Here is a 26,109-nt window from a genome sequence, read left to right as displayed (position 1 = left end):
ATTAAATATCTAATAAGACTTCCTCCTTGGTCGAGTGATCGCAAGTGCGACTGCCAGACAAGGGGTTCGATTCCCGGGTCAGGCAAAGTATTACTGGGCTTTATTCGAGTTCTCAAAAATTTCTCAGTAGTAGCACGGAGTCTGGAATTTTTCCCAGGATATGGCAATAGGCTCACCCCCTATTTATTAAATGACACTTATAAAACAAATGGTAAAAAGTGGCCGTACATTGTATAGCAGCATTACGTGTCATAATGTGCACGTCTGCCTACCCCTTCGGGGAAAAAAGGCGTGACGTTACATATCTACTAACAAAACAATTTCCCCAAAACTCAGAACGACTTAAAAGAAAGACTTTCACACACATTAACCGACTAATCTAAAAATATATCCCAAGGGATCATTACGGATGCTAATATGCAATTACATAATTATGTACTAAAGCTGCCTAGTAATGGGTTAATGCAAGCATCCTGTTTATGTCCACTGGATGTGGACCCAATTATCAGAACTAAGTATTTAAACGATGCTTCTTCGTCTCCGAGGACAGTGTAACTGCATCTGAGCTGGAGATTTGACTGAGTAAGTCTGTTGATTTCATTTTTAAAGCTGCTTTCTTTGTCTTTTTCCTTGTTAGGTGAGAATTGGATTTATAAGTGGAGAAGAATTATTAAATTCTATATAAGTTTTTAAAATGACATGGTCACTAACTCTAACATTAGAAGTTAAGACGGGATATTTACCATGTTTAGTCCATTTCATCCGTGATCGCCATGCTTACAACAGTGCCGAAATATCGGAAACTCATAGACATAAATAAAAATGGTAAATATCTGGTCTTAAGTTCTACTGTTAGTATTAAATTCAAATTCTTTCAATTGTTTTCCTTAATGCGGTATCAGTTCTTAATTAATAATATATGGGTAACAATTAAGGACCCTGTCGGGCAAGCAACTTAAGATCTAATGTCTAATGATAAATATTGTTGTTAATTAGGTATTATACTTTCTTATTTTCATAATCTAACCAAAAATATATATCTTTATTCTAAATATTAACACTCTAGACACTATTTTAAAGTCTTGTAGATTATTTTAAAACATTAGACACTTATTTTTTATTTTCTTACGAAAACAAATACTTTCGAAGATATATTGATTTGAGATGTCATGACTCATTTGATATCACCACATATCACTTCTATGTACATTTTATTCGTAGAAATGGCTTATTTGTTGAACTCTTAAACTTTGATGCGTTTTATCTAAGTATTATCTTATATGACAACTTAAAAAAATACATGTCTAACATAACATTTTTCATTACCTAACTGACGGACTAAATACATTTTTAATTTTCATATCCCGTCATCATCCCTATTGTTATCGGACAAAAATTGTTACTAAAGAACAGTTTAAGTAATAATTAAATGTCTCTCAGTACTGCAGTCTACGTTCTACATAATTATCAGGTCTTATTATGACAGAGCCCTATAACAAATATTATCTGGGAAATCATCCAATGACTGCTCCCGCCCTGGGGCGAATGTCAATTCTTACTGACTAAAAACCACCGCGTTCTTACTCCTGCCTTTGGAGCCGGAGCCCCGGAAAACCCGCTAGGTACTCCGCAGGCCCGGATTGGTTATATACTGTGTAGAGAAAGCAACTATATCCTTATTACTACTAAAAATAAAAGTAAGTACTATCTTAATAAAATGTATTTTGTCCCCATATTCACTGCAGCATCGAAATGAAGACGATCTATGTCCTTATACTATGCACTATTGCACTGTCGTCTGCTGAGGACCACCCTCGTGGCCGGATGATCCAGGTCTGCGGGGCTGAGCTCGCCAGGGCTGTCAAACGTGTCTGTGAAGATGGAGACTTGGACTTCTTCAACCTTCAGCACCTACAGCGTAAGAGTATCTTTGTTGAAGTATATTGTTATAGTATATAGTTTTGGTATAAAAATCTATTTTGTGTTCCACAACTTCCTCTTTTACTAAAGTTGAGTTGTGAAGTTGAATCATTTAAATGAAAAAAAAAATCCAGTAAAAATAAAAATGGCTTACCAAAATAAAAATAATTTATGACGAAAACTAATCATATAACTACTCTAATTAAATTCGGCCATCTTGGATTTACATTTTGACAGCATACCATCGGTTTTACCACCACATATTTTATATTTTCAATGTCCTACAGAAATAACACTTCTACAGTTTTATTATATGCATAGATATAGATAGCCTCGTTGGTCAAGGAGCCGGCAAAATTAAACAATTATCGAATCACTTCCCAGAAACTAACTAATAACTAACTATATTTATGCCATAACCAGCCTATGGCATAAAAAAGCTCCGGCATAATATCTGATGGTAAGCAATTAGCGCCGCTTATGGACTCCCCGCAACACTAAAATGGAGGAGCTAGTCTATTTGTAACGGAGCATAGTTCTCACGTGCGAAAAACTGCAGAGATTATGCCTGATTAGAAACTCATGCGAAAAACTATTGCATACCTAACGCCTGATTACAAATCTACCTTTTATTTACAGATCACCACCAACACAATCACCAATCGGATCACCAGCATGATCACCAACACGACCACCAACATGGCCATCACCACGAGTGGAAGGGACACCTGACGAAGCGAGACACGTCCACCACTTTAGCTGACCATTGCTGCCTCAAGCCGTGTCATGTCAAGGATTTTGTCAGCTATTGTCCTTGAATGGAGAGTCAAGATAATATCTTACTTACCGCCGTACTCAGAGTCATTTAACCCCTTGCAACCCCTTGTTGAATATAAGACAACCATAGAAAATACATTGTGTCTCGCGTGGATCCACGTTTCAACATACGACGGGTTAATAATTACTTAACCCAGTATTTAGCAATTGTTTTCGATATAAAATCGCTACTAAGGTATAGTTTAAGTAGTCATTAAATGTCTCAGAGTGCGGTTGTTAGAGTTAAATACAAAAAGTGTATGTTAAAGATATACTAATAAATTGTGAACTAATCTCGTAGACTAATTTAGAGTATGTTTCTACGTTCTGGAGTCAAGTTTTTGTATACTTCGTTTCTAGTGACAAAACTGCCTTATTTGCGTAAATAAATTAAATATTAAAAGTCTTCTGAATTCATACCATAACCTTCCATCTTCTATCCATAATATATTACCTCTAAGGTAAGTATGTCAAACCTAACCCAACCCAAACCTAACCAAACCTAACCCAAACCTAACCCAAACCTAAACCAAACCCAACCCAAACCTAACCCAAACCTAACCCAAACCTAAACCTAACTTTTTTTTGTCGGGGTTACATCCATACGCCTCACCGATTTTCTCCGCCCGGGGAGAGGCGACTCTTATTGGCTAAAACCTCCCGGTGTCCTCTCTGCACGTGAACGTGGAGGCGCGAAAGTCCAAATTCTTTATTTCGGTTCAATCTATTCATCAATTTTGAAGTAACGAACACAACAAACCAAACAAACAGACAATTAATTTTAAAAATAAGTGATCACGCGTAACCCCTTTATCACTCACATTGTCAACTAAGTTCGTCACTTCTTTATCCTTAGTACTCTTATCAGAGCACTGCACACTGCAGCAGATTTTTTTGGCACTGCGACCACTCTATAGTTTTACGTACAGAAACCATAATTTTATTATACTTCCCAGAAGTTTGCGACGAAAATTGGACACGTGGTGTATGCAATTTTCGTCCAGAATTTGAACTAACTCTGCCTGTAATTATGACGTAGGGTCTTAGGAAGCGATATGTTGCCAGCACTTCAAAGGCTTCCACGAAATTTCCTTTGTATTGTACCCAAAAGTAAGTTTCAGCGACATTGCAGATTTAGTATAAAAAAGTTTTATTAATTTTTAAACCTTTCGCGGCGCCCTAGTCACTTACTCCGCCATAGGCATAATACGGCTCTGACCCTTATCTATGGTCAAGACCCGCTATCGCAACGCGGATTTCATATATTTGCGCTTAATTCATTCGACTGTTTGTGTTCCTTAGTGCAATCTCTTTGTCTTTTTCCGTATTTGTGTGGAACAATATAACGGTGAGTATAAAAATTATTTTAATTTGTGTCTGTGGGCAAACACGCATTTATCTACATATATTATGCGTGTGTATACTATCACCGTAGCGGAAATTTTTGCTAACAAGAATCCTAGTAACTTCTGTTACTACAAAAAAAAAACTAAAGTGATATAAAAGATAATAAAACATTAAAGTGGTCACAAGCCACAACTGTGCGCTTCTCGCGAAACTTTCTGCTTCGCACAGCAAAACTGTGGAATAAGCTGTCGTTGGCGGTATTTCCGAACCGATACGACTTTCAAACCTTCAAGAAAAGAGCCTACCTCTTTTTTAAAAGCCGACAACGCACCTGTGACTGTGACTTCTGGTGTTACGGGTGTCTATGGGCGGCGCTGATCGCTTACCATCAGGTGACTCGTCAGCTCGTTTGTCACCTATTCCATAAAAAAAGTAGTTCCTAGTCTAAACAATAAAATGTATTTGGTCTCATCTTCCTTACAGCACCACGATGAAGATATTGTGTGTCCTTATACTATGCACTATTGCACTATCATGCGCTGAGGATACGGGGGCCTACTACTGTGGACGTCGACTTGTTACCAAATTAAGTTCGCTTTGTTATAATAATCAAGATTTGATTTTATCCCAACTTCAAAATCAACAGGGTAAGCTTTATATTTTTTGTAGTGAAATACTATCATAATAATACATTTACTTAGATTACTTTCTTTTTGTTCTCCTCTAATAATATCTTCTGATTTATTTCGTTGCGGGATCCAGAGAGTCATTCATGTCCCTGAGACGCGCCAGACTTCAGTGTTCCGGTGTTTTCAAGGTTGTATCTACTGTAGATCCTGGCGTACAGGAGTTGTAGCGGTATGAGACGATGTGGCGGGCTAGTCCCATAAAAAAAACTACTTAGATTAAGGACTTGTATCACAGTTGATTCAACAGAATCCCGGTAGCAGCACTCTATGATAAAAATCTGGTCTTTTTAAACTGTAATCACCAACCTTTCTGCCAAACTTAATGACTATGTGTTTCATAGTAAAAAATAAAATAACAGAAGACTCTGTAGAGAAGGCCTGTAGGTCAGACTCTTACTGACTAACAACCACCCCGTTTCTACTCCTGCTTAGAGCCCAGGTAAACCCGCTAGGTAGTCCGCAGCTCCGGATACTTCTTCTCTGGAGGCGGGAGCGGTAATTGGATGAATTTCCCCTCTTAAAAAAAAGACTAGCAGACTCCCATGTAAGATGATAATGGTGATAAAACCCAGGACCCGAGAGAATCGAGATTAGTTCAGAATGGAATTGTGACTATAGCTATTATTTGCAGGTGACCAGCAGAATGATCAACCGCTTCAACAAAGGACCAGGCGCTCTTTAGTTGACGATTGCTGCATCAACAAGTGTGATGAGAAAACAATTCTCAGCTATTGTTATTAAAGTTATAAAATGTGTGTAGAATGTATAATATAGAATAAATGTTCTGAAGTCAAGTTGAGATTTTTGGTACTCGGTGACAAAAAAGCGTATATTCTTCCATCTTATAATATTCTATTCTTCTGTCTGTTTTTTGTTCTCCACGGACTGTTGATCCGTACCCTTGTCATACAATTTGTTTTTTTTACCATAAATCTTATCCTTCTATCTGTTTCATAACCCATCCTATTCCCATTCATTCATCCAGAAAGATTTCAGCAGCCTTATTTGGAATTTAGTCCATAAAACCTGAAGATCTTTAAGAAAAAGAAGGTACAAATTAAATGTCAGGTAAAGTATCAAGCTTCAACTTATTCTATATTTCTGTTTAGAAAATAACCAAAACACCTTAATAAACTTGCTTTTAATTAGGTAAGCTAAGATGTTTACACAAATTGGTGTAAGTATTTCGGTATAGGCAGGCAAGGGGTCTCGGGTTTCCCGGATCGAGCAAAATATTACTGGACTTTTTTCGGCATTTCGAAAATATCTCAGTAGTAGCACGGAGCGTGGAATTGTGTTCGGTATATGGCAATAAGATCACCCAATATTACATGGGACTTTTAACACAAATGGTGAAAGGTGGGTGTACATTGTATAGCTGCATTAGGTGCCGTAATGTGCACCTCGGCCTACCCCTTCAGGGATGACGGCGTGACGTTGTATATATGTAGTTAAGTATAGTACTCCTGTAGTTGCCATTCATAGTCAAAGTCAAAACATTTATTTCAATTAATCCTAAATTAGGCACTTTTGAAACGTTAAATCAAATTGTCCGTCTGTCAGTTGCTAGGTGAAGGTTCAGAAGCTAGGTGCTCGTTCCAAAGTGTAGCTTCGAATGGAGAAGAACGAGAAAGAAACTCCATCATTACTCTTTTAAAAAAATGTTTTTTACAAACTCTCATTATACAGTTCATACCAAATCTTAGAAGGGAAGATGTTAACTTTTAGGTACCTAGTACAATTACTAATAAAACAATATATGAACAGACAACAGGACACGATCGAGAGCACACGGATGTCACCTTTGCGTTCCACTTACTATGAATAATTCAATAATTTCGTGACACAGCGGAACTAGCTCATAACAACTACAACCCGATCTGATTCCTACGCATGCAAATTGAACTAGTACTTATTCATTTTGTTATATCTCGTCATTGTAACTTCAGGTACTATATTTAGTACTAGCTCGGCAAACAAACATTTATTTTCTCACCTTTCAAACCTTCCCTGGACTTCCACAAATAATTCAAGACCATAATTTTCCAAATCGGTCCAGCCGTTCTACTAGAAAAAAAATAAGTAATATTATCAAATTTGGGGCAGTCGTTTAGAAGTTATGCGCGTACAAACATTTTGGTGATTTATTTTTATTTATATAGATAGATTTATCCAGAAGCTATTGATATCACCACTTATTTAAAACCCTTGAAGATGGTTGCTGAGAGCAGCTGGATGCAGGTCGCTTAACCGCTTCAAACCGGCAGATCCGAAAGTCGTTGGTGGAAGTCTATGTTCAGTAGAAGATGTCTTGTGGCTGATTTATGTATGAATATGATGATGATTATAGTCATTAAAATGTTTAACGTTAGAGTTTAGACTTCCAAATCTAGAGAAGTGCTGATACTAATGGACGTGCCTCAAATTTCTGTTGAATGAGTATATCGAAATTGTCTTGTAGATTTGGCCTTTTACTGTATTTTTCTAGTTTCCAATCAAAACCATAAAGGCCAGATTGGAATCTACGCCCATTTCTATCCATTCCAAGAAAAGCCAAGCCATTCAGTCGCTACATTCCGATATCACGGAACTGAACCAAATACCAGTTCCCCATTACTCATTACGTACATTGCCTTCAAGAAGATTCTTATCCAAAAACAACAATCAACTTTGATAATAACAGCCGTGATCTTTAACGATAATAAATCATAATATCATCAAGATTCGATGTCTAACCAAATGGAACAATCACCGAACTTTTTGTCCGCCATTTTTTTGTTCATATTCCATGAATCAACTTGCGTCGTTGATGAGCCTTAGAATCGTAAGATCCGTAATAAACTATCTATATCAACATATTACGGCTAAGGTCGTGGTTTAGTTATATTTAAAAGTTATTGTGTTGTGCACTACAGTGCTAGAAAGATGTGTGCAGTGTTTTGTTAATGCAGAAATGGAGCTGCGAATTAATTTTGTGACTGTACTTGGATTTGTTTGCTGGTTCGCCAATGTGTTTGGTAAGTTTTTCTTTGTTATTAATATTCTCTTTGTACTTTAAGTTAAAGAGTAAGCCATGCAGTGCTGATGTAGTTCACGCACCTGAATGTTCCGCGGACTTGTGTGCCCTTTTTTTAGGGGGAAAATCATCCAATGACTTCTCCCTCCTTGTGCGAGGCGAGAGGGAGTGTCAGAATCTTACTGACTAAAAACCACTCCTTTCCTACTCCTGCCCTTCGAGCCGGAGACCCGGTAACTCGCTAGGTAGTCCGCAGCTCCGGATCAAGCATCAGCCGTAGTGATACGGGCAGTACACCCGTATGGTATCTGATTAGTAAGAATCTGAAAAGCCCTTCGTTTTCCTTCGGGCTTTATGAGTACCTATTCAATACGTTAGGCTACCTTTGTTGATAGTCTTAGTTCAATCGCGTCTGTAATAAATTTTCAAGTCGACGTTTATGGAAAATTTTACTACTAAATGTCTTAAGTAAAGACAGATAGCAGTATATATATCTAATGTTTCTACAACACGTGTGACTGGGGTTAAGTGTTGTTATTGTTAGTGTCGTAGTAAACGATAGAAATATTTATTATGGCATGACATCATAAGTGGGAAATTATCTTACAGTAAGTAACGATAATATTCAAATCCCCTGCGATAATATGCGCATTATAATACAAAATAGCAGCTACAAGATCAAAATTGCTTGTCCTAGGTATATAAATTCTCTAATTGTGGGATAGAGTCAAAGTTAGTGCATATCCTTCTACAAATCCTAAAAATCTAGTGCTTAACCAAAAGTAATGGAATATAGTATGTACATAAAAGTTCCAAAACAAATAAATGTTTAATTTTATTATAACTTTCGTGAGACATACTAAATTCATTATTATGTTATCGGCTTACTCACGTAACTGTTTGACGAGGAACTCGACTAGTCTGTAGCAGCGCGACAATCGCCGCGTCGTGTGTCGCAAGCCGATAACATAATAATTAAATAAATCTTAGCTTGGTAAATGTGAGGTTTTTATGACGATCGATATTGATCTACTACCTGTTATTATTTAAGCTGCACTTACCTAACTTAGTTAATGTACAAAAAACATATAAATGTCAACGCGTCCGTTCTAATTGTTGTTGCTCTTTTTTTATACTGCAACTGCAATCGAAATCAACAAAGCTTATTAGCCTTGTATGGTACTTACCCTATTTTTTTTAACGTTGCCCCACACTAGGGTTTTCTCCTGTGTCGTGGGTGCATTAACAAACATAAAAGTTCACATGCACATGACACCCACAGCCCACACCCGAAGCCACAATTTGTGATCACACAAAGAGTTGCTCCGTGCGGGAATCGAACCGCTACACGTTGCACGGCAGCCAGTTGCCCAGCCACCGCACCAAACGTGCAGTCTATAAATATTTAAGCGGTTATCCTTGTCTTACTACACCTGTAGCACCAGAAATTATTATCATGACGAGAGCATTACCGACCATGTAGGATGCATATTATTTATCTCAAGGATGACATATAAGTCTCCATAGGGAGGTGTCATGATAGGTGTTGCACTATGGGGGCTCTGGAGCTGGTCTAGAGGACCTTTAGGTGCAGATGGTGGCCACCGGGGAGCTTTTAGTAAGTTAAAAATATCACTCACTAGTTTTTCCCCAAAATGCTAGACGCCTTTTGTAGGACCCCCGTCAACAAAAAAAAGATGGATATTGTTTAGCACTGCCATCTTTAGCGGTTAGTAGTCCGCCTCGAGAATGACAGAGCTACTTCAAAAATTAAATCCAGAAACTACTGTTTAGCTGTCATGTTACTGATCTTTAGATGAACAACGTATTGTAGTCTGAATCAAAATAACTTATCCCCTTTTAATGTACCTGTAAGGTCACTGATCCCATGGTCCTTACCACTTATCATAGGTTATGAGTAGGTGTTGTCACATCTGCGAACAATGGCTCAACAAAAAGTCAAAACGATTTGGCAAATTGACAAATGCAGATTTGTCACCGACAAAAAATCTGAATAATAGTAGGCAGGTATTATAATTTACATGTGGGAATAATAACAGGTCACCTATTACAGAGGATGTTATTTTGATTTATGCCCGTGCCTTCTTCACGCTTTGACGTCGGTTCAGAACTTAAGTGTGAAAGAAATAAAGCAGAGTTAGGTTTTTTCATGGAATAAGCCGCTAAACGAGCAGACGGATCACCTGATGGCAAGCAATTGCCGCCGCACATGGACACCCGATACACCAGAGGCGTTACAACTGCGTTGCCGGCATTTTCGGGATTTTTCTTAAGATGAGTTTTATAGTCAGATCCAGTTAGTCGACTCCCGACCGTAAAAGAAAAACAGGGACATCCTTTTCTTTGACGTGAGATAATCATGTTAGGTGTGTTCTCCCGTCTTTGGCGAGGCGAGTGGGATTATCAAGCTGACTAAAAACCATCCCGTTCCTACTCCTGCTTTTCGAGCCAGAGCCCCGGTAACCCGCTAGTCGGAATGTCACATGTAACGTTCATTGATTCAGTGCTATTCAGATCGGTCTTTACTGTAAATTCTGGCTGACAGAGTTACCATCAGTAACCTTCCAGGGATCTGATAGGTGGACTTACTTAGTACCTATGAAATCTTATTGTAAACACGGTACCTATAGATGTTTTAAAAGTATTTAGGTCTATTTACTTATCCTTATCACAAATATTTCCAGGTATCCACATAACCAACCTAAATGGATCCTGTTTCCGTTGCCTCTGTCACGTCGCTGGGTGTGACATGTCCCGTGGATGCAGTGAAGGGTACTGCGGCCCTTTCTTCATATCCAGGGTCTATTGGGTAGATGCTGGCAAGCCGACGTTGCCTGATGATGATCCGGATAGGAAAGAAGGTTCGTTTGTAATTATCATTTTATGTTTTCCTACTAATATTATAAATGGGAAAGTTTGTGAGTTTACGTGTTTGTATGTATGTTTGTTACTCAATCACGTCAAAACGGCTGAAGAGATCAGGATAAAATTTGGAACAGGGGTAGATTATGGTCTAGAATAACACAAAGGATACTTTTTATTCCACGAGAATACGAGCGAAGCCACTGGCAGAAGCTAGTATATTATTAAAACTTGGAAAACTCCCTGAATAAAAAAAAGCAAAAACGTATGTATTTACAGTTTGCCTGTTATCAGTGTTTATTTTATTTTAATTTCAGCATTCGAAGACTGCGCCCGGGACTACCACTGCTCCATCAAAATCATCGAGAGTTACATGGCTAAATTTGGGAAAGTACGTTTTTATCTTCTTGAGACATTTTTTTATTAACCAGTTGGTCGTGGTCGATCCTAATCCTAAACTAATTTTTGTTTTATTGGAAATATAACGTCATAATTTATCTAAAATCATCTTACATACGTCTCCCATGGGGGTAGGCAGAGACAATGGAGCGCCAATTGCTACGACTCTTACATACCTCATTCGCTTCATCAACAATCATCTCTCCGATGTAAGTACATCGGAGAGATGACCTCTATGTGGGGTGGTAATATGTTCATAGAAAATCATCTTCTATTAATAAGTGGGAGAGCCATGCTTCGGCACGAATGGGCCGGCTCCACTGGAGTGATACCACAGCCTCACAGAAAAGTTGTTTCGCTGTGTGAGTGAGGTTACCGGAGGCCCAATTCCTCCCTTCCCAATCTTCCCAATCTCCGATTCCCCAACAACCCTTAAATTCCTAACCCCCAAAATTGCAACGCACTTGTAACGCCTCTGGTGTTGTAAGTTTACATAGGCGGCGGCCATTGCTTACCATGAGGTGATACGCCTACTCGTTGTGTTCCATAAAAAAAAGAAACTTAATAAAAAATCTGTCATGCTCCAGGACTGTAACGACGACGGAGTAACAGACTGCTTCGACTACATGATGATCAACTACCACGGCGGCAGAGCCTGCTCCAAGCCGCTGGTGCTCACGCAGTCCGGTCGAAGGTGGCTGCAGGCCTATCGACAGTGTCGGTTTTGAAACCGTATTGACAGATAATATTGAGTTGTACCTTTATGAGTGCCTAGCTACTTCTGCGCGGTTTCACCCAGTCTGCTTGGCTCCTATTGGTCATAGCGTGACGTTTTATAGCCTATAGTCTTCCTCGATAAATGGACTATCCAACACAAAAAGAATTACTCAAATCGGACCAGTAGTTTCGGAGATTAGCGCGTTCAAACAAACAAACAAACTCTTCAGCTTTATAATATGTATATTAGTATAGATTTATCAGACACACAAGCAGAGTAGGAATATTAATTTAAAACATTGGTTTATTCTCGTGAACTAATGAGAAAAGCTCTACTAGATTCGAGTGACAGGAGGGCTCTTGTTCAAGAGCAGCGATTAGTTGGGTTGTAACTTTATAAATAATCTTAGTGGTGAGACTGTTGTCACAAATTCAGATTTTGTTAAGGAAATGAAGATGCAAAAATTGTATATGTAAGAACTTTGATCAATAATAGTACTATTGATCTAATTGAAATTGAAAGAGTGAAAACTATAATAACAACTTTAAATAAAAATGAGAATTACGACTATATACTAGCCTATCAAATAATTCCAATAGATATAAAAGGATCCCAGACATATCTAGCTAAATAAATAAATACTACTATAATTAAAAGTAAGATTAATTTTATTAGTAAAATACATAACATCAGTCAATTAATGCTTAAGCTACTAATTAATTTAATTGAATTTATAATTATTACAATTCGCGCTATCAATATACATACGTACTGATTTATTATAGATCTTAGCTTAAGTAATTATTACTTAAGCTAAGATCTATGAACAAATCATAATGTTTATTATTTATGTTTATGAACAAACCATTGTCATTTCATAAAGAAAATATACGTATTTTCGTATCCTTAAACTGACGCTAGATCTATATACATATTTTGCAACATATTCGTGCTGTTAGGCTACTCAGCTGTAACTATCTTCCATTTTTCTTAGCTTCGATATAGGTGTAACTTTTGAATTAATGTCGATCGCGGTCCGCTGTCATTGATCGTTACAAGATACTCAACCAATGAGAGAGCGATCGAGCTTACTTCAAAAGTTCGAATTGACAGTTACATAGGGTTTAATACGAGTTTGCTTTACGTTCACCTAGATCCATACAAACTCGTATTAAGCCTGCAGATTGGTTGGTTCATTCGAGCCAGCCATAAAGAGGGTCGAACACCGTCTCGTTTCGATTTCTTTAAACGTAAAACAAACTCGTAGTAAGCCCCCTGAATAGCCTAGCTGTACGGCCTCATTTTACGTACACATCTTTACCCTATATACTTACAATCAAGCCAATGCGAAGGTACCCTAATAATATCATCCATGTTTAAATTATTTAATAAAACATTGTAGGTTAACTAGAAATATAACTTATTTACCTCTTAGCATTAATTCTATTAGGATATGTATTAAAGTTATTAAATTGCCAAATTGTCTTTTCATTTGATTGTACCTAGTTACTTTCTCTATGCAGTATACAACAGAAAATTGTTCATTAATATTTTTGTTATATGGCTCTGTCATATTAAAAACTAATAATTATGTAGAACGTAGTCTGTCCGGTTCCTAAAATTCTAACTGCTGTACTCAAAGACATTTAATCGTTATATAAACTGTTCTTTAGTAACAATAACTTTGTTCCGAAAACAATTGCTAAGGACTGGGTTAAGTAATCGTTAAATGACTCTGAGTACGGCAGGTAATTGGTCTGATTTTTAATTCTCACGATTTCGCCTGCTGCGGCTCAATCTGATGCAAGTTAAAAATTACAATCGGCTAACGCTCTTTTCAGCTATTTGGAAGTTCAAAAACTAGGAGTCCTTATTATACTTAATTAAAATTATTCTACGCTTATAAAATAATAACTATGCGAAAGATACGAGTGGGGCCGGTGACTCCCAATCTTCGCTGTCGATCTCCTCATCGGATTCTTCTTGAAAACGGACCTGAAAAAGAATTAATATTATATAAAACATTTCTAAAAAGTAAATACTAAACATATTTTGAGGGCAGAGTAGAAGACGGTTGTACCACACCATCCTCTCTGACCGTAAGCCTCTTTTTACACCGTGATGGTTTAAGCTTTAATCACCACGCTAACGCTTACCCAATGCGGGTTGGCGGTTTAAAACGTATAACCAGAAATTATAAGCTCAGGTTTCCTCGCTATATTTTCCTTCGCCGTTTGTCAGTGGTGTCTAAATAATCTTAGAAAGTATATAATATAACTTGGAAAAAGTCACATTGGTAATTTGCCGTTGGTAGGTTTCGAACTGGCGAACGTGTAATTGTTTACACCGCGGTGTCTGTAAAGACCCGAATAAATGTCTTTAAAGCATAGCCAATCAGAAAGGCTAAGAAATATGCATGAAAATTTTAGTTAAATAGTAGTATATCATGTTGTTAATAAATGTCGAGCAGCTACATGAAGTAAAATAAAGAGATATAATACCCAAGGAGCTAGCCGTTTCCCATCGGATCCGAGAGAACTACCTTGGTTTAGATTTGCTTGCCATGCCTGAAAAATGAAAACAGGAGAAAGTGTTTTTAAAATTGTCATAATATCCTCAAAAAAGAAAATGTTTAATTCAATCTCTAAATTTTAACTCTTTTTAGCCATTCGTGAATGACAAAATCTTTTAGATCAGGTAGACTAACTGACATTGGCGATGGGCAAGAATCAGTGCATACCCCTAAAAAATTAAAGAAAAAATCTACTTAAAATTACCTGGTACGCATCATTGAAGGCATGCGCCAGCGACAGCGCCAGCGCCCTCGCATGCCGTCTCCTGGTGCACACAAACACGTGCACCACGTGGTTCTCTGCCGACCCACCTATAGGCCTTCCTTCTACCACCGCGAAGACACGAGCATTCGCCGCATCAGCTGAACAGTAGGAGATTCTGGAAATGTTAATGTAGTTTTTAAAGTTGAGATAAGTGGAGAGTGAGAGTGGAGATAGCCAGGTTGGAGTGGCTTGAGAATCAACGAATTCCAAAGTTGAGCTAAGTTTGGAAGACCGTTGTACCCGTAGTAACGCCGCAAAGGGGCGACCTCATTTCAATTTCTTATTTGAGGTTCGCCCCATTGGCGACGAACAGATTAGGTACACCTTACAAGTCTTACAAAAATCCGGAAACTATAGCCTCGCAAGAGAAAATTCAACAAATAAAAATTAAATTCATTATTAGTAACCATAGGTAATATTGAATTAATCAATCATTACCTACGAAGAAAGCCGACTTCCTAAGGATAACGAACTCACATAACGACTTTGTAAGCGATTAAAATTTATAGCGACCATTTATTTTAACAGCTGTCGATAATGTTGTCAACGTCTTGTTAATTAATAATTATTTTTGTTTAGATAATTTTGTAGGTCAGATGTGGACCATTAATCTTAGTCGAGCAATGTTTTTCTTCCCGTACCAGGCACCAGTCGGTTGCAATCTTTGGCATTGAGATAGTTCTGATGAGTTCGTGTTATCTATTCCAAGTTTCGATGCTCTAAATAGGGGGATCTGTGAATGGACGATAGCAATATTGCTATCGTTATGAGCACATTAGTATTGTGCGAAATTAATGAGGTTACCGCCGCAGTCATAGTCATTTAGTGCTAATTCCAATTACAGATTATCCTCTATTTCATTGTCTGGACTTTAAAAGAGACTATGACCTCTGAGTTTGTTTCGGCATTTCTTCTCAGAGTAGTCGGATAGGAAATGCCGCGGCCTCATCTAGCTATTTGAAATATTGACGTGTAAAAGTGTTATTTTATAACCTATTTCCAGATATGAATATCATTTAACATTTAGATAGATATATCTGTAGATTTGCTTACTGGTTTAAAATTGATTATTGTATTTTGATTCGGACGAATTGATACCTACTTCCTGGAGCTTTGTGTAGGTATTTTTAACTTGTAGTATCCTCGTTAAACTCTTTGGGTACATTAGGGTTATTAATAATACAATAATATATTTAATATTTAAAATAAATATAGTATATTCATTATGTATCTATGTCCTTGTCAAAATACCGAACCGACCTAATGGGGTTTCCAGTTCAATACGGAAAAAAGAGAAAATAATAATAAATTCGATTTTAAATTTCATAGTAACAACGATAAATGTAGAAAATATGGCACATTGCACTGTTCAGTACCCTTAGTACGAGTTTACTTTACGTTAAACGAAAATGAAACGAGAGCGCGATCAGCGCTCTGATTGGCCGGCCAAGAATGAACCAACCAATCAGAACGCCGAACGTGCTTTCGTTTCGATCTCGTTAAACGTAAAGCCAACTCGTACTAAGCTGCTGATCTAAATAAAACGTTAAGGAAAATGGATGTAAATAATATGGGAAGTTCAGCTGTAACTAATGAGGAATGAGATATGAATTATTATTTTGTTTGTTTTTACCTGTAAATGGAGACACTCAGTACGTTTTCCTGTGACTCAGAATCGCTCACTACGATGCCCTTAGCACTGATGTCTAAATTCACCCGCTGTAACTTTTTGTTCAACACTGAAATTGAAGAAATGGGGATGTTGTTAGACCTGTCGTTATATTGTCTACAATAATAATCAGTTTAGTTAGCTAATTATCACAATTATAATAGTAGGGGTGCAGAAAACAGGTGTTGGTATTATAAACGTAAAATAAGAGCATTTTTTTTTTTAACCTTTGCCCCACATTAGGATTTTGTCCTGTGTCGTCGGTACGTTTACAAACATACAAGTTCAAATACACATGACACCCAGACCCGAAACAACAATTTGTGGATCACACAAAGAGTTGCTCCGTGCGGTGCTGGAGTCGAACCCGCTACCCGTTGTGCAGCAGCCAGTTGCCCAGCCACCGCACCCACCGTGCAGTCATAATGTTACGGAGACAAAATAAACACAGAAGAAAAAAAAACCAATAACAAAACAAAACAAAATTCACCCAAAACACAGTTATCACACATTAAGTGAGACCTCTAGACCCTAGCTCACATATGTTCTTGACCGGAATATACCAAGTGGAGATATCTCATCTCAAACCGTTCTATAAATAAGACAATAAATCAATATTGTGATATAATAATATTGTTTTATGACCGCAGACATCTTTTGTAACCTCAGCCGGAGATTCATTCACAATCATTGTTACGACGCAGATTAAAATAAATGTGTTTCAGTAGTTGCTGTTAATGATTTTATTGACACTTGCCAAATTTAATTCTTGGTGCTCTAGTCATTAGAGGACTTTCTCAGGGAAATCAGACTTAAAAATGTTTTATCACCTCTCTCTAATTAAGACATGATCACTGAGCTGCGGAATACCTAATGGGATGCCGGCTCGAAGAGCAGGAGTAGGGATGATTTGTTTTCAGTCAGTAAGCGTCTGACACTCCCTATCGTCACCCAAGACTAGAGGAGTCATTGCATTATTTTTCCCTCAAAAAATTCTCCGTAATGTAGGATCTATAGCTACCTAATATTTCGCTGGTAAAGTAGAGCTTGTGTGCAACGTTAGTAAGAGATGAATGCATACCTATGTATAACTAATAATAGCTTCATCAACATCCATATTACAATTATACGACATATTTTCGATGTAATCATAATTATTATTATATGACTACAACTACTATTTGTTTCCGGATCTGAATTTTCCTTTGCATTAGAAACAAATTAATGAATTATTTACGTACATTTAGCTGAAAATAAAGCTGATTTGACGGCGAGCGCAGTCGCAGGAGCCGATGCTGCTCGTTCGACGGGTGCTGCTCCAGCATACCTGACGTCCATATCACCAGGTCCTGAGTCCCGAGCCTCTCGCCACCAACCCTCTCCCTCACATTCAGCTAAAGCCCATTCCTCACACAACTCTGAAAAACAAAATTCTAATATAAATTTTATGTTCATGACTTTGATTCTTTATTTACCATAAGTCATCTAGCTCTATATATAAATAATATGTTCTAGTTAAAAACACTAGGTATTTTCCATATTCTATGAATCATGTTATAATATAATTATTGTGGTTTGCCCTCAAACGCCATGTAAGTTAGATCACTGCTACATATCAATCCAGGGGTAAAGTTCATAGGGCTCCGGCTCAAAGTAGGAGAAGTACGGGGTGGCTTTTAGTCAGTAAGAGTCTGACACTCCCTCCCGCCTCACCCAAGGCGGGAGAAGTCATTGGATGATTTTCACCACTCAAAGTTCATATAGTGAATGGCTATATTGAGTAGGCCTCAGAATACAGCCTTGAGGAACACCCTATTGATTACAGTACATGACGTTTTTTAAATCTACTCGAAATATTCAACACACTTCACGTTAATTAAAATCTTTTGGGCGATATAATAATGTATCTTTTTGCATGAGAACAATTAATTTGTTTAAAAAATTTACTCTAAATCTAAATTGAACTCTGTCAAACGCCACTGCTTAATCTGAACAAGTCACATTAACATTTTGTTCTTACGCACCATAAACAAAGGTATTGTAAATATTATGATGAAAAATAATCATCTCATACTAAAACAAAACTTGACCTACGAGATTAAATAACAATTATTGTACATACACTTAACAAAACATAACATTTATTATATATTGAAGTAAACGTGGCTGATAAAAGAATACTATTTATAAGAAGTTTATAGTTTACAATTATTACTTCAGTTTGATACAAACTCTCATTAAAGGGGCGTAGTCATCTTAACTTACAGTTGATTATAATTTTATAATTGAATAACTGAACGTAGAAATAGCAGCATATTAAGCTTCTTCGGGTTTTCGACTTTATAATAGAAAGATACGTAAAATCTAAAAGAAAGACAGAATGAAACCTAGCCATTTTTCTTTAACAGTCTGACTAACTTTAAAAGAGATAGACTGAAATCGTAGACTTCAAACTCTTCCAAATAATAATCATATTAATAATTCATTACACATATTTAGTATGACTACACAGTTAGTGCGGTGACTGGGCAACCGGCTGCCGCGGAGCAATATATGTGAGTCAGGTCAGGTCAGGGTGTATGCGAATTTGTATGTTTGTAAACACACCCACGACACAGACGAAAATCCCTGAGTGGCAACTTTTCTTTTTAAATTAAAAAAGTTATTACTCAGTTGTTAAACTATAAATCTGCAATTAATAGGTAACTCTTCAATCCCTCAATCTGCCCGCCATTACACAGACAAGTGTGACAAGTTATGAAACTTGATTATTAGTAATAGCTAATGTATCTAGCCGTAAAGCATCGCGACATTGATTAAATCAAATTTATAGCTGCATAACTATAAAATCCTATGGGGAAAATTACGAAAATTTACTAGTCATAAACTTATGACAAAGTTTCTAGATAGTAGGCGCGTCGATATAGATACAGATATATATTTTGTATGCACATACAAAATTCTTAACTTCAAATATAAAGTAACGTCTGGGGGCACTTTGATATCGACTGATGTATAAGTAATATCTAGGAAAACAGAATTTGGATGTAAAAACCTTTTTTGGATGAAGAAATATTGTGTCTGTCAATTTGTTGTAATATCTAATTATTGATAATCCTAGCGACATAAAAAGTAGAAAGGTCTTATAGGCAGGTAGTTGACGAAAAAGAAACCTTGAAGAAAATTGCAGTGGAAGTCACGGGACGCGTTGAGCTTGAGATACGCAGTTAGGTAAAGTTGAACCACTATACAGCGTAATTACTTCCTACTTAATAGTATATCTCGTTAATTAATAACAACTACAAGCTTACGCAATAGCAACAAACAATAACGTATCGCAAAAATTCATAAACAAGTCATTACCAGTTTTTAAGTGGCCACTGCTAGCCAAATGCCTCTTCTCACACGGAGAAGTTATGAGCATTAATCACCACGCTTGCTCAATGCGGGTGGGCGATTTCAAACTTAACTATAATTTGAAATTATAAGCCCAGGTTTCCTCACAATGGTTAGCCGTTGGTAGATTTCGAAGTCGCACTCACATGCATTAGAAGAGCCCTCTTATCAGTGAGTGAGTGCATCTTAAAGCTCCATGCCACGCTACCACGACTAGTAAAAAATTAAAAACCATTAACGTCAAATATTCCATTGTTTATGACTGTAATCCTAACTGCGTCACAAGGGCGCGAAAACGCACAAAATGGCGGCAATCAGACAGCTATTTTAGAGATATCACAATACATCTAGGCCAGACGGGTGGTATCGATAGTGAAGTAGGCCATAGGTCAGTTATTAGGCGTAATAAGTTGAACGAAACACCGCCACTGATGCGTACGAGTGCCTGATAAACTTGTGATGCGTTTCTGTTACTGGTTCGAGCTGGTTTCCTGGTAGATGTAAAGGAAATTAATAATAATAATTTAACATGTGATCGTATTGCGTTAGAACTTTATTATGCAGTTGTTTTATATGAGTCTGGCCTGTACAATTCTATCTAGCATCTTTTGTGATCAACGAGGGTAGGCAGAAACTACGCACAAAGCGCCATCTACTTTCATCCGTGTGTTTTTGTTTAACGTTTAAGACGTACGGCGCTCTGATTGGCTGCTCCAAAATTAACCAATCATGAAAAAAAATATACTCATACTCTTTACTCTGCACATATTTCGAAAACTATATCTACCAATAACCCATTGACCACCAGACCACCAAAAACAGGCCTATGAAATATTACACGCATTTGACGCATTAGATGAATTTAAAATATTAGCACTTTAATTTTAGTTAGTTATAATATCTATCGAGAGCTTCATACCTATAAAAGCGCTGCAAAATTAATTAATCGCTTTTCCCAACAAGCTTTCACGTTTAGTTTTTGCGCAGAAGTTACGCTTTGGCTAGATAAGTGCAACGTTTTAACAAGAATGCCGGCCGCGCCGCCTAGCTGGCTCGTTCTCCATTTGATCACAGCCTTTCCATCCAATTAATAATTTATCACTTAGCGAGAAATATCACGATGCTGCTTTTTTAATACTAACGTACTTAGTTGAATTACAGGTAAAATATATTGGTCATGGTTACTGGGATATTGGTCGACGGAACTTGGCATTCGTTCCTAATAAATACTTCTTTGTTCTGGGACAAATATTTATTGTGTTACCTTAGTGGTGAACAAAACTATGTATTTCATTTTTTATGCATTTTTTTCTGTGATACTAAAGTGGGGTTTAAAATGAGAATCTTTCTTTTGGAAGCAGAGGCTTTATTATTTTCACAACGATTCATATCTTACTAATATTATAGATGCAAATGATTGTGAGTTTGTGTGTTGGTGTGTATCTTTGTTGCTCAATCACGTCAAAATGGGATCGGTTTGAAATTTGAAACAGGGGTAGTTTATGGTCTGGAATAACAAATAGGACACTTTTTATCCCACTAACTGGGGGCGAACCTGCTGGCAGTACCTAGTTTTTAATAAACCCCAATATAGGTAAAATGCAGTCGTCTCCTACGAGTTGAGTTTATCCCTCTGTGACTCAAACACCTTCCAAAAGTCCATGAAAAGCCTGTTTTTTTTATGAAATACTGACTTTGACTGCACGGTTGGTGCGGTGGCTGGGCAACTGGCTGCCGCGCAACGGATAGCGGGTTCGACTCCCGCACGGAGCAACTCTTTGTGTGATCCATAAATTGTTGTTTCGGGTCTGGGTGTCATGTGTATGTGAACTTGTATGTTTGTAAACGCACCCACGACACAGGAGAAAATCCTAGTGTGGGGCAACGTTTTAAAAAAAAAAAAAAAAATAGTCCGGTAAACGAGCATACTGATCACCTGATGGTAAGCAATCGCTGCCGCCAATGGACACCCGCAATACCAGAGGCGTTAGTGCGTTACCAACCTTTTGAGTGTCAGGAATTTAAGGGTTGTTGTGGAATCGGGATCGGGAAGGAGTAATTGAGCCTCCGCTGACCTCACTCACACAACGAAACATAACGCAACGAATTATTAGGTACTTTTCTACCAAACTATGCAATTTTAAATGCAATATTTTATAATTTAACATAGAACTAGGGAAGGAAGTAAGATTTATACGTCTGATATGTGCTATCGGCAGAGGAGACCCGTCTGTCAGTCTGTCGATAACATTTCTCTTTGTGATCATTGCGCCGCGAATCAATACAAGCAATTAAAGTGATAATTATGGAAGAGAACACTTGAACTTCGCCGCTTTTTAACCTAATTGTGACACTGATGATAGCCGATTTATCTGAGCCGAGTATCTACATTAGGGAAGTAGGTACTTAATGTAAATTAATGTGCATGTTGTGAGGAGGAAAATATGATAAAATAATTTTCATTATTTAGGATATATGTAGTTACATATTTACTAATATTATAAATGCGAATGTTTGTGAATTTCCGTGTTTGTATATATATTTGTTACTCAATCACGTCAAAACGGCGGACTGGATCGGAATGAAATTTGGAACAGGGGTAGATTATGGTCTGGAATAACACATAGGATACTTTTTATCCCACGGAAACGCTGGCTGGCAGAAGCCAGTAAAAGATACACAACATGCCGCTAGATACCTTGATACCTAAGTACCTAGTAGTAATATGAAAAAAGCTCTACTTATCTCAGCTTTTTAATGAGCAAATACAACTAATCCTGACTACTCGTACAAACAGAGTACGTTTTTTGCAAGTTTCCTTATCAAATAATTATACTTTCTAATGCGATCCCGTTACCCTAGCTCTAGAAAAAAGTAAAACAACTTGACATTATAGGCAAGACGCGCAATCACCTCTCATTTCACCGCATACGTTGCCGCGTTTGTACAGAGGACATTCTGTGGACACCCAACACAATGTGCGATGTAGTGTAAAGCTGGTATTACGGACAACTTTTTTCGCTGTCACCCATTTAAGGCTTAGCGAGAGCTCCTAATTCCGGAGTAATTAGAGAAACTTGCCCCGGAGATGGTCTGTGGCCTTTTGCGACGCGAGTAAGGTTCGTACTCGGAACCTTTAATGAAGTCGTAAAAAGGTGAACGCAGAATAATTGAGTGTACCATTAAATGTGAACGCAACCTGTCTACGTTCTGTTGCAATTTGAAAAAGGGCGCGCAAACAGGTCCCGTTCTAACTGCACATTACGCTGTGATTAATGAAAAAAGGAAATTATGGCGCCGTTTTCCATTTTCGTGTTTGATGATTATTAATGATAAATAATTTTATTTTAATTTAATGTCGTTAGTGTGAGATTACTCAAAGATTAGGTCCATTGAAATGCAATTAATGCAAGACTTCTAGGGTTGCGATTTCCGGATCTTGGTTCTTGGTTCTAAAGTTAAAATAAGTACCTATCTTTCCCTGTTTTTTTTCGACTGAAATATTTCATATCGAACTTTTTTATATACTTACATACATAACCACGCCTGTCTACCATGGGTAGGCAGAGACAATGGAATGCCAATTGCTACGAATCTTATATACATCTTTCGCTTCATCAACAGTCATCAGTGTTTTCATACGAGTTCATCGGTTAAGGGTACTTTTAATTTGGCATCGAACTTTTCTGTACTGAACTAATGACCCACTTTTTACACCAGGCCTATCCTATTCAAATAGAGGGCAATATTATTGAGAAAGAAAAACCGAACAATATTGACACAGAAATTTGAAACCTAATATTCCGATATAGGTATTCCGATGCGGATGAATCCACTGGCAGAAGCTGGACTCAAATAAAATAAAAAGGACTATAGTTTTATTTAACTAAATGATTTAAGTTTAAAAAACATAGGTACCTGCCCTATTTAAACTTTCCATGAAATTTTCAATCAATTCTTACCGATAGGTATTGTGGATTAAGGTTCGATTAATAAAAACTATTGAAAAATTAGTTATTGACGCCAGTGTTTACATTACGAAAGACAACACCAACGATAAAAAAATATGGACACTAAAAAGGTAAACGCCTTTTTTTCTCAGATTATAAATTGTAAGGAAATATATTTTATTGATTATGTTTATGTAAATAGGTACCGTACCAATCTAAGATTAAATACATTGTTTTTTTAACACTATGGTTGTACCTAATAATTTATCTTTAATAAATAAATGTAAGTAATAAATACTCACTTTTATGCTTGGAATGGGTCTTCCACATTTTTCTTAGAAGCATCGTCATCTTTGAATATCGAATTCAACCTCAAAAAAAAGTAATTATTTCAAAATGGCCGCGGAACGACTTTTCCCGCGCGCGGTTCCCGATAAACTGCTGTGGTTTGTAAACTCTGAGAGCACATGCAATGTGCACGATCGACCCTTTGCCGTTTGAAAAAGAGGACAACACTACACTAAGTATGACGCGACGAGATCAATACGTAAGTTTATAATAAAATATATTTTATTATTTATTAAACGCATTACCTATCATAGGTACCTATTGTTTTACGGCGCGAAAATGCAGTTTCAAACTAAACTTACAGACATTTTATAGATATATAATAAAGGGATTTTACTTTATGTATAATAAATAATATTTATAGGTACGATAACAATGTAAATGACAAATACTTATTATAAAAAATGTATTAGGTAACGTACTGGAGCATTTACATAGTGTGGAAAGATATCTTAGGAATTAATTATTGCTAGAATTTATCCGCAATCATTTGTTTGTGCTTTATTTTATTTGCCAATTAAAAATATTAAATTAATCTCATGAACTACCGAACTACTTAAAGCCCCAAATTCGACTGCCGAGCGCATCAAAGAAAAAGTGATTGATTTTTTTCTGTTTTGATATAATTCTCAATTCTCCTAATAACACTCAGAACTTTCCTATGTCCGGTGTATAGCTATATGTTCAACCACAATGGGACTCAAAACATTACTAGTAAAAAAAGTGGATTGCACTGTGGTATCCCTTGGGGATTAAATGACCTAATAACGCTATGTATTTAATGTACAATAATGTCTATATGACTTAAAGAATTAAATAGGTATAGTTATACTAATTTGAGTGCTTATTAAAGTCCAGCTTAGGTACCACTTATTCGTCTGATGCAAGCCTGCACATTGGTCGATCATGGCTGATGCAACGAACCAGCTTTGGCTCTCATTACTCGAGGCTGGGGAAGGGGCCGAGCCAAGCTTTTTTACTGGAAAACCGTAATTATGCGCGCAATACAGATTATAATTAGGTACCGGTAGATGCTTTGTCCTTCGTATCAAATACTCTAGTTATGAGACTGACCGCCGTACTCAGAGTCATGTAATGGGTGCTTAAATCAGTCCTTAGTCATTGTTTTGGTTATAAAATCGTAACTAAGCAACAGTTTAAGTAATCATTAAATCGACACCAGCAATTTATACTACGCTAACTCAAAAAAGCGTACTTTACAGTAGAGGCGTTTAAAGGGAAAAACGTGATAACTTTTACATTAATTAAGATACTTTTTTGAAATTTGGTATGCTTAATATTCAATCTATTCATTGTAATATCTCATATTTATATTTCCTTAATTATTTCTATTTTTTGATTTAGCGCAAGTTAGCCGTATATAATTCATCAAAAAAATGTTAGGTACATCTTATACACGTCTAATTAATGTTAGCGTAGTGTAGTACGAGAGGTCGTAGTGCATGATCAATTTTTATAAAGAACATGTACTTACTTACAAAAAGAATAGTCAACGTACCATTAATAAACTAATTAATACGTTAACACATAAGTATTTACTATGTAAAAGTCGCTAAGTAGTTCATTTTACAAACGAACAAGTATACACACGAACGCGCTAAAGTACGCTAACTATGAGTTAGTGCAGTGTTGCACGGACTTTGACCAAAGTGATCCCAGCGCACACTCCGCTAATAATAGTTGGCGTAATATAAATCGAGTGATTTCAACAAGTACCTTTACTTAGCGTTTTATAAGATTTGTAACTTTCTTATTTTTGCATACATATTTCTTTTCAATTTTTTTATGACGTATGTAAAAACCCAACTTGGCATAAAAAAAACGTTTTTACCAAATTTCGAGTTAGCATAGTATAAATTGCTGGTGTCGAAATGTATCTGAGTATAGCAGTGAGTTACATTCATAGACTAATAAACTATCTTAGCTTGATAAATAGGTAGCTAGTTAGGTATTTTTAATTGTTTGAACTTTGTAATGAAGTCAATTGAAGGGTACACGAAAAGAAGGAGCTCATCGACAATTTTTCCATTTTGTATTAAACTTTACCAATGACCTTGTTTTTAAACGGCCAATCTAACTACGTTATCTTAAAAATGGAAA

At 36.9% G+C, this 26,109-nt stretch overlaps 2 protein-coding genes and 1 long non-coding RNA gene across 4 annotated transcripts; 2 read left to right on the top strand and 1 right to left on the bottom strand.

The window, feature by feature from the left end:
- Positions 1–354: 354 nt before the first annotated feature.
- On the top strand, positions 355–12,848 carry LOC118272252 (lysozyme 1). Of its 2 annotated transcripts, XM_050693672.1 has the most exons (5): positions 355–582; positions 1,746–1,918; positions 10,494–10,670; positions 10,989–11,062; positions 11,658–12,848. In XM_050693672.1, exons 2-5 carry the CDS (start codon positions 1,753–1,755, stop codon positions 11,796–11,798), a joined length of 558 nt encoding a protein of 185 aa, XP_050549629.1. In that variant the 5' UTR covers positions 355–582; positions 1,746–1,752; the 3' UTR covers positions 11,799–12,848. The 2 variants fall into 2 exon arrangements, with proteins under 2 accessions (XP_050549629.1, XP_050549628.1); XM_050693671.1 differs by lacking the exons at positions 355–582; positions 1,746–1,918 and adding an exon at positions 7,344–7,789.
- LOC126910685 (uncharacterized) lies at positions 3,919–5,566 on the top strand. Its single transcript, XR_007705311.1, has 3 exons — positions 3,919–4,084; positions 4,567–4,730; positions 5,404–5,566. It is a non-coding gene; the product is annotated as an uncharacterized LOC126910685 (long non-coding RNA).
- On the bottom strand, positions 12,439–24,158 carry LOC118272241 (low density lipoprotein receptor adapter protein 1-B). The gene is made up of 6 exons (XM_050693670.1): positions 23,943–24,158; positions 17,536–17,712; positions 16,259–16,364; positions 14,566–14,740; positions 14,290–14,355; positions 12,439–13,783 (listed from the first exon to the last, which is right to left on the bottom strand). The coding sequence occupies exons 1-6, from the start codon at positions 23,989–23,991 to the stop codon at positions 13,703–13,705; spliced, it is 654 nt and encodes a 217-aa protein (XP_050549627.1). The 5' UTR covers positions 23,992–24,158; the 3' UTR covers positions 12,439–13,702.
- Between the last annotated feature and the right edge of the window lie 1,951 nt (positions 24,159–26,109).

This window comes from Spodoptera frugiperda, chromosome 5 (genome assembly GCF_023101765.2).
Source record: "Spodoptera frugiperda isolate SF20-4 chromosome 5, AGI-APGP_CSIRO_Sfru_2.0, whole genome shotgun sequence".
NCBI classification, from domain to species: Eukaryota; Metazoa; Arthropoda; class Insecta; order Lepidoptera; family Noctuidae; genus Spodoptera; species Spodoptera frugiperda.
Note: the sequence above shows the minus strand (reverse complement) of the source record. Positions and strands in the feature narration are given on the sequence as shown.

Excerpts from the sequence above, each read along its gene's own strand:
- LOC118272241 (XM_050693670.1), bottom strand. The coding sequence starts at position 23,991 with ATGACGATGCTTCTAAGAAAAATGTGGAAGACCCATTCCAAGCATAAA. Across the intron at positions 14,356-14,565 it reads CCTTCAATGATGCGTACCAG|GCATGGCAAGCAAATCTAAA; the intron begins GTAATTTTAAGT and ends TTCATTTTTCAG. Across the intron at positions 13,784-14,289 it reads GGAAACGGCTAGCTCCTTGG|GTCCGTTTTCAAGAAGAATC; the intron begins GTATTATATCTC and ends ATTCTTTTTCAG.
- LOC118272252 (XM_050693672.1), top strand. The coding sequence starts at position 1,753 with ATGAAGACGATCTATGTCCTTATACTATGCACTATTGCACTGTCGTCT. Across the intron at positions 1,919-10,493 it reads CAACCTTCAGCACCTACAGC|GTATCCACATAACCAACCTA; the intron begins GTAAGAGTATCT and ends AAATATTTCCAG. Across the intron at positions 11,063-11,657 it reads ACATGGCTAAATTTGGGAAA|GACTGTAACGACGACGGAGT; the intron begins GTACGTTTTTAT and ends GTCATGCTCCAG.